At 44.4% G+C, this 8,986-nt stretch overlaps 1 protein-coding gene across 1 annotated transcript in view; it reads right to left on the reverse strand.

Annotated features, from left to right (window-relative positions):
- The window catches only part of TAPT1 (transmembrane anterior posterior transformation 1), a 48,411-nt gene extending 43,687 nt beyond the window's left edge, over positions 1 to 4,724 (reverse strand). The window contains exon 1 of the mRNA XM_034064937.1: positions 4,428 to 4,724. Within this exon, the coding sequence (XP_033920828.1) occupies positions 4,428 to 4,668 (241 nt within the window). The 5' untranslated portion in view covers positions 4,669 to 4,724. The remainder of the gene's footprint in view (positions 1 to 4,427) is intronic.
- Positions 4,725 to 8,986: the final 4,262 nt, after the last annotated feature.

The raw sequence follows: 8,986 nt of genomic DNA on the forward strand, positions 1-8,986 counted from the left end.
AACGTTAGCTGGAAGAACAGCCGTAAAATTACTAATAGTTTTAAAGCAAAGAAGGAACCAGCTCAAACAAAAATATAAAGGAAGAAGAAGCAGCAGGGTGTGCATATAAGCTACACTGCTTTGGGTGGGGGCACATGTATTGCATGTGATTAGGATTTGGGAGGGACAACAAATACGCATTTTGAAGCCTGTGATGCTGTATTAACATCTTGTGCATGTCTAGTATTAGGATTTATCATGTTGCTGATACTGATCACAGCTATATAATTCACTAACTGCAGGCTCATTATGTATTAATAAATCATTTATATCAGTATTTGCTTAAAACTGAATATTTTTTCCCTGTATGAGCTTGTTCTGACAGAGATTTTAATTGTTATATATATATATGTATTGCTGATCCACTTCCAGTAAGCAGGCCAAAACCACTGTAACCCTTAAAGGTTTTATCTTAAAACGAATGAGAACAACATGTAGTTTAATGCGCAGTAAAAACCCAATATTTACAGGTAAAGTTTCAGTCAAAGTTCATTCCAGTGAAACAAGGCAGAAGTTCACTCTACTAAATCATTTACCCAGGGAACTACAGAGCAGTCAGTCTCACCTCTGTGCCTGGCAAAATCTTGGAGCAGATTCTCCTGGAAGGCATGCTAGGGCACATGAAAAACAACAAGGTGCTTGGTGACAGCCAGCATGGCTTCACTAAGGGGAAATCCTCCCTGACCAATTTGGTGGCCTTCTATGATGGGGCTACGGAACTGATGGACGAGGTAGAGCAGTTGATGTAATCTACCTGGACTTGTGCAAAGTATTCAACACTGTCCCACACAACAACCTTGTCTCTAAATTGGAGAGACACCAATTTGACAGATGGACCACTCCGTGGATAAAGAACTGGCTGAATGGAAGGACACAGAGTTGTGGTCAATGGCTCAGTGTCCAGTTGGAGACCAGTAGTGAGTGGTGTCCCTCAGGAATCAGTGTTGGGACTGGTCTTGCTCAACATCTCTGTTGGTGACATGGACAGTGGGATTCGGAGCAGCCCTGTGGAGAAGGACTTGGGGGGTGTTGGTAGATGAGAAACTTAACATGAGCTGGCAGTGTGCACTCGCATCCCAGAAAGCCAAACATATCCTGGGCGACAGCAAAAGGAGCGTGACCAGCAGGTCAAAGGAGGTGATCCTGCCCCTCTACTCTGCTCTCGTGAGACCTCACTTGGAGTATTGTGTGCAGTTCTGGTGTCCTCCACATAAAAAGGACATGGAACTGTTAGAACAAGTCCAGAGGAGGGCCACGAGGATGATCAGGGGACTGGAGCACCTCCCATATGAAGACAGGCTGAGAAAGTTGGGGCTGTTCAGCCTGGAGAAGAGAAGGTTGCGTGGAGACCTCATAGCAGCCTTCCAGTATCTGAAAGGCGCCTATAAGAATGTTAGGGAGGGACTCTTCATTAGGGACTGTAGTGACAGGACAAGAGGTAATGGGTTAAAACTTAAACAGGGGAAGTTCAGATTGGATATAAGGAGGAAGTTCTTTGCTGTTAGGGTGGTGAGGCACTGGAATGAGTTGCCCAGGGAAGCTGTGAATGCTCCATCCCTGCTGTGTTCAAGGCCAGGTTGGACAGAGCCTTGGGTGATATGGTTTAGTGTGAGGTGCCCCTGCCAATGGCAGGGGGGTTGGAACTAGATGATCTTAAGGTCCTTTCCAACCCTAACTATTCTACTATTCTATGACTGTTCTGATGTCTTGCAAACTTGTTTTCTAGAGTCTACCTTTTTAATACTATCACTTGTAACTTTTTTGGTTTTGATTTTTTTTTGTTTTTGAGATATTCTAAGTAAATGGTATTTCCCCCTCCTTATCCCATACAAATTAGTTCATGGGTCTATTGAAAAGCAAATGATTTTAGGTTTCCTTCACCTGATTAGACTTTCATGCCCTAGAAATTAAGAACTGACAACTCCTCATGACTAGGGTTGATCAGTACACAAGCTCCAGACTGACGGCAAAACAAGCTCTGCAGTGAGAGGGGGTGCACTGAAGCTCATAGTTGCTCAGCCACCTCCTTTCTGAGCACTTACTGCCACTCTACATCAGCCTTATCTCTGCATCAGCACTGAAACAAATCAGTGGCTAACCCTGCAGGAGAAACGCAGCAAGAACAGCATGAAACACCAAGGCAGGATAGAGTAATAAATCATCTGAAAAAGTTTAATTCTGCTATCAAAGCATCATTTTCTTTTAAAAGTAAATGCTCTAATTCCTACTCCAAATTCCTTCTCCAACTTTCCTGTCTTTCACAGTTTTAGACTGTGTTTAAACCCTGGTTTAAACTGTTCAGACAGCATACTATTAATGCTTATTCTCATTTATTTCCCCACCTCAAGACAGAAAATCACAAGCATATTCAAAACATAAAAGGTCACTAGCTCCTTCGAAGTGAGAATGATTTACCTAAGTTATACTTCAATGCATAGCTACACAAAGGATAACCATTAACCAGAAATGGAAAGGAAAATTTGTGCAAATGTGAAACGTACCATACCTAGATAAGCTTCTACTGCTGTCCAATCATAACTTCAATCCTAAATGCAACTATTCCAGGAACTCACTTCACTCCCCTTAATCCTAAAACCACACTTCTATCATAAAGACTCAACTAAATCAATCAAGACTAAAACAGCACAATGTGGTGGGGTGTTTTTTACTTCCTTCTTCTCTAAACAACTACTCTGGATAGCGAAAAATCCCTACTTCTATTATGTAACAAGCTGCTATCATTACATGAGTTAGAAGTTATAGTTGCTCTATCAAGAAACCTGTTCTTCTAACGTTTTCCTGTCCTGAAGAGCCAGAGAGTACCAAAGATTTTTAACTATTTCAAAATTTACGATCAATTTCTGGAACACAGTTAGGAATTCCTGCGCACACACACAAATAACAATTTCCATACTTTTTACTAAGCTATTTGCTCATCTTTCAGGAACATTAGCATGCATCTTGACCATTTTTTTCCCCTAATAAAAAGCAATTCATAACAATCAAGTCAGTTCTTTACAACTATGGAAATTACATCAGTTTCATCAACACCCCAGAACTGCAGTCAATGATGCTGCATTTCCTATGACATAATACAAGTCAGAAAGAGACACAGCACCTGTCAAACTTAGAAGGAAAGCCTTCAATTGGTGGCAGATTATTCAAGTTAAATCCTAATTCCTACCCTTCTGTATTTGGTAAGACCTGTAGGATCACCTTCAAGCCAACACTGCGGCAGACAGCTTGAACATCTGAACACCGCTTTCAGCACTTCCCAGGCTTTCAGCAAGCAGCACAACTAAGAAAATGGTGCTAATAAAGTTATTTATGATCTCACCAACACCGAATCAAGCCTGCCACACAGAGTAATCATTATTACAAAAAAAAAAGAGCACGGCTGCTTTTAAAAATTAGTCTGTAGATACCTAAAAAAAGCCCAGTTCAAGTGTAAATGTAAATACAGCCCCAGATGGATAGCAAAGACCATAACATTTTCTCTATAAAGTCCTCAGTTAGTAGATTACATTTACTTTGAAAGGCTTCTAATAATCTGTATGCAACTTTCAACAGTACTGTTATATACAGTAGTAGGGGCAAAGGCTCGAAGTTCGTGTATGTACCAAGAACTCTTAACACAGCGAGCATTTCTCGTACTTAAGAAAGTTCATCGAGCCCGCAGCTCTCCCGGCTGTAGCGCTCAGGAAATACAGCCCCGTGTCAAAGCCCTGTCTCTGCTCCTGTCAGGAACCTGTGTACGACGCGCTCGCTGCTGTCACTCCTTAACAGGTACCGACCGAACAGCCTGAGCCTCCGCTCCAGTGTATGACAGTGAGACAGTTTTAACTGTCTGTTTTAAACATGCTGTTTAACACCTCCCAACACGCTGCGTGACACCGGCAGAGACCCGCTACCCGCGCTCCCCTTCCTGAACACACTCGTGTGGAAAGCGGAGGCACCCCGAACCACGCTAAGGCGCCCCAACACAGGCGAGTTCGCTGCCGAAACTTCAGGCAGGGAGAGCGGAGGCAGCACAGTCGGAGCAGGGCTCCCCGCCCGCTCGCCCGCGCTCCCGAAACGGCCGAGCGCCGCCGCTCCCGGGCCCGCCGGGTCCCAGAGCAGTTTTCTAAGTCGCTCGCCGAAGTTCGCATAAGGCGCTCTCAGCCCTGCCTCGGGCACCCACCCCGGCTCTGGCCCCTCAGGCGGCTCGGCCCGGCCGGCGCTGTGAGGAGCCAGCGCTGGCGACGCGCCCCGGAGGCACCGCCCGCCCCGGGCACCACCACCCCGGCCACCCCGGTCTCCCGAGGGGGACAACCCTGCCTGGGGGCCCTCGCTGCCCTCCACCCGCCCAGGCCTGCGGGAAGAGGCCTCTCTCCGCCACCGCCCCTCACCCGAGAGGCTCCGCTTTTTCTTCCTGCCCCGGTCGCTCTCGTAGAAGCCCAGCGTCTCCGCTCGCTGCTGCGGAGACGGCTGCCCCGGGCCGGCGGCGGCTGGCCACGGCTCGCTGTTCCCCCACAGAGTTTTCGGCTCACCGCGGCAGCTCTCCTGCTGCTCCGGGCCGCCACCGCGCCGCCCATCCCCGCCGGTGCCCGGTGCGGCGGCGGAGGCAGCGGCGTCGGGAACGCCGGCCATGTTCGCCGCCAGCAGCAGCGCCGCCCGCCCCGCGCCCGCCGCCCCCGAGCCGCGCACCGCCCCGCGCCCCTGCCGGTGACTCATAACCGTGCGACAGCGGCGCGCCACTGCCGCCGCGCGACTGCCCAGCGCGCGGGGCGGGGGCGAAGGCGGGCGGCGCCATTTTGGTGTGGCGCCGGCGCAGTTAACCCCTGAGGTGCCAGGGCCGCTGCGCTGCAATGGCGCTTCAGCGACTGCTTCTGCCCGGCGTCAAAGCGTATTCAGGTACTATGGATGCCGCTTGGCACAAAGAAAGATGTTTGTGTTTAGGGGAGAGATCAAGCGGGCCCTCTGTTGTTCTAAGAAATGTGTGTCATGCCCATGGTTTCACCCACTACAATGGGCTGGGAAACAGTGGTTCAAAACAGTTGTAAATAACGTGTTTAATCTGCGCTGCACAAATAAAGACCTTGTTCGAAAATGGAAAACGAGGTGAATTATTAACTCTAAAGCCAAGGGGATTTCAATGAACGAGACTGGCCACTTGAGGTTACAGCCCTGTGCTCCCAGGTGTGTGTAGCGCTTGGGCAAGAGGCCTCTGGAAGAAGTGGCAGGGCTGGGCTCACCTCCATGTAGGCAGGTGCTGCTGTAGCCATCTGGCTCATAACGGAGCTCACCATGCTCCCCTGGGCACAGGAGGGCAGGTGACAGCGCTCAAGGAGCCCACAGAGATCAACAGGCCTCACCAGCCCAAGAACCAGTGTCTGAAGTCTTCTGGCTCATGAATGCTGAGGCTGGAAATGCTGTTAGTTACTGGCAGCATGTTATTGGCAGTGGTATGGCTTATCAGAGGCCATACTAGTGAAAAATACTTGTTCCTGTCTCAAAGTGCTTATAATTTTTGCAAGAGTAAATATGAATATAAGAAGCAGGAAGCTCAAGATAACAGTAAAGCACTTGTTTGTAGGGGGAATTTGTGTGGGCATGAGGACAAAATACCTGGCCTGAATCTGAAGTGCACACATTTAGTTCTCATGTTCTTATCGTACATTCAAAGGCCAGATTCAGTCAGCTTAATATTTAGCCACTTGCCCTGGGAACACAAAGAGTGCTTTATTCTTTCTTTGGAAAGCCATAGTAGTTTTCCTCTATAAGTTTCTCATACAGTTGTCTCAAAGAGCATTTCAGGCTTTGGATAGACTGGAGGTGCCCATTTCTGTTGTCATTAGTGGTTCTAAATGCCTAAAATCTGGTAGGATTCATCCAGGTCTTGACATCCAGGCAGTGGAGTGTTTTTTACAGGCACTCATACTGTATATGGAGTACCATATCAGGAGCTGACAGTGACAGCTACTACACATTGTTAGCTTGGGCTTTCTTCTCCCATGTTCTTTCTGCAGATGTAAAAAGCCATTGGAAAAACAGGATGCAGAACTAAGCTCCAAAAAGAGCTGAAAAATTCCCCCAGCTGGAGTCCTCTAGCAGTCCATGCAAAGTTACGTGACATCCTCAGAGATACTCTGCTTCTTTCCTTCCAACTGAGTATAAAAGCTATATCCATCAGTAAGAGGATATTGAAGGACAACAGACCGTCACAACCTTGTTATCAGTCTTACCCAAAAGAAGTTGTTCGTAGCATCAAACATCATCTAACAACCATCTATATTGTTTCTCCTTCAGGCTCACTGAGATGCCATATAATGAACTGCTGGCAGCAGTTGTGATAGCACAGACATTTTCTATTCACAGGTTGACCCAAGATAACCTTGCTTATTTTACAAGATCTTCCAGTTCTCCACTTGAAGTAGTTCCACTGAAGGCACGATAATAGTTCGACTGCAATATGATTCAGCTAAGAATTCTCTCAATATTTTTGATGCTTCAAAAGCACACTTAGCAGCTACCCTCAAGTTTTTACCCATAGTCTTTCTGTATGTTTTTTTCTGTACTTTACATTGAATTTGTAACCCACCATCAGTCAGAATTTTAGTGCATTCCTTTCTACATGCAGTCATGTGTATTTCAACTATAATATGGTATTTTGGCCTGGTGGCCACTTCCAGAAAGTCAACCCAACTGCAGCAAAATCCAGTTTTTAGATATTTGAGTCCTTGATCTAGCCAAGTCAGAGGGGAAAAGTTGTTTAGTGAAAAAAATGTTAGTGGTGTTGATAGAGGAAATAGTGGCTCATTATGATATCTGCTGTTGGGAGTTATCTGGGACCATCTGCTGTTGAGAAGCTGTATTTTGCTTTCCATAGCTTATCTGCTGTGAGACATGCTACGGAATGACTCTGCAGCATGTTGGAATCCACTTTGCAGTTTCATAACCATTCACCAGTCTTCTTCCTGAAGCGGTTTCCTTAGAGCAAGACACAGCCCTATGTTACCACAGCTGGATTTCTGCTTTTTTTTCTCCAAGAGATCATTAGCAGGTGGGGGGAGGGGGAAATAGGAGGGTTGATTGAAAATGATGACTGTCTCCAAGGAGAAAAAGCAGTTTCATTCATACAACAACAAAAATCATTAGGGTAGTCATGCAGTGAAGACAGACAAGGAAGTAAGAGTAATTTGAATTTTATTAAAAATGTCAGCAGTGCTGATCTTTGGGGCTTTATGCAAGCTACTTATTTTTTTGTCTTAAATCTTCTATATGCTAGAGTAATGTTTTTATACCTAAAATGTGTCTTATACATAATCATCACAGAGGGATTTTTGCTAATTTGGTATCAGGAAAGTTTATTCTGGTACTGTCATGTATTAAAACTTTTACAGTGTGTCCAGTTGTGCTTTAGTCTCTGAGTATCTCTGAGTACTTATTGCTGCAACTACTCTGTCTCCTAGTGAGGATGGTCTTTTTCTAAAGAACACTTTTACGTGGTCTAAAACTCCTTTTTCTTTGGTAATGTATTTTTTTTTTGTTTCTCCACAAGACCAAACAAAAGGTTATTAAGAAGAAGATTCAGATCATGGTTAACATGTTTTTTGTAATCCTTTTTGCTGGCTGAACTTTGTTGTCTTTTCAGATCTTGCCATATATGTAATTTAACCCCACCAACTCAGATATCCCCTCTTAACATAGTGATCTCAGTGACGTGTGCTAAGAAGAGGCTAACTAAGGTCTTCTTTTTAGAGAGCAATATAAACATGGAAAAAATATCTGTCAATAAAATTATAGATTCGTAAAATCATAGAATGTATTGGAAAGGACCTCAAGATCATATAGTTCAACCCCCCTGCCATGGGTAGGGACACCTTCCACTAGTCCAGATTGCTTAAGGCCCTCCCCAGCTTGGCCTTGGACACTGCCAAGAATGGAGCATTCACTAGCTATAACTCATATGAGAAGTAAGTTATGGACAAACGTTAGTAAATATGAAAGAAGTCTGGGGAGAATTGTTGTAATTCAGTGCACTATATACCAAGCAGAGGCAAGTTAAACTGGAGAATACATTAACTAGCAATAAAGAAGAGGCAGGTTCTATAATGATGTTAATAACAATGCAACACTCATAGCTGTATGAAACAGTTATGAGCAACTGCAATACTCATAACTCTGTGAAAACATCTGGTACCTCTCTACCACTGTAAGCTTTTTTGTCAGCAAGACTCAAACTTCTTTAGACTTTCCAGTATAATTTAAAAAAGACTAGACACTAAAAATTTATTGCTTAATGGTTTAATTTCTTGAGTATCCTGAAAGAATTATGTTGAGTTATGGTCTTCAATATGATTTTCAATCCTTGGTCATTTTTAACAATGCCATCACTGAGTACACCTTCTTTGAGGAGGAAGATCAACAAAGCATGTGATGAACCCAGAGTGCAATAATGCTTATTTTTTCCCCGCAATAAAATATTTTCAGGCACTTTTGTAATATAAACATATTATTTTGTGTTGGGTTTGTGGCTTTTAGTTCATAGATCCACTTAGTATGTGGGTGCATATTCATTCTTCTACTAAAGGCAATGCATCTCTTAGCAACAACTGATATTAACAAACTTAGTTCTAAATCTTCCAGAATCGCAGCTGTCATATATTTGCAAGGTACCAAAGTATTGGTTGGAAGTATAATCTAATTCTGTCTCAGTCAGTTCTGTTTGGTAGCTGAAGTTAAAAATATCTGTTTACGCCCACAGGAGAAAAACCATATAAAGACTTTTTCCTCCATTTTATGTTCAACATATAATCATAGAATAGTTAGGATTGGAAAGGACCTCAAGATCATCTAGTTCCAACCCCCCTGCCATGCCAGCACATGAATTTTTGCATGGGATAATCTTAATGTATGAAAAATAACCAATATAAGAAATTGTTGTGTAGATATTAGCACCCTACAT

Source organism: Melopsittacus undulatus, chromosome 7, assembly GCF_012275295.1.
Source record: "Melopsittacus undulatus isolate bMelUnd1 chromosome 7, bMelUnd1.mat.Z, whole genome shotgun sequence".
Classification (NCBI taxonomy): Eukaryota; Metazoa; Chordata; class Aves; order Psittaciformes; family Psittaculidae; genus Melopsittacus; species Melopsittacus undulatus.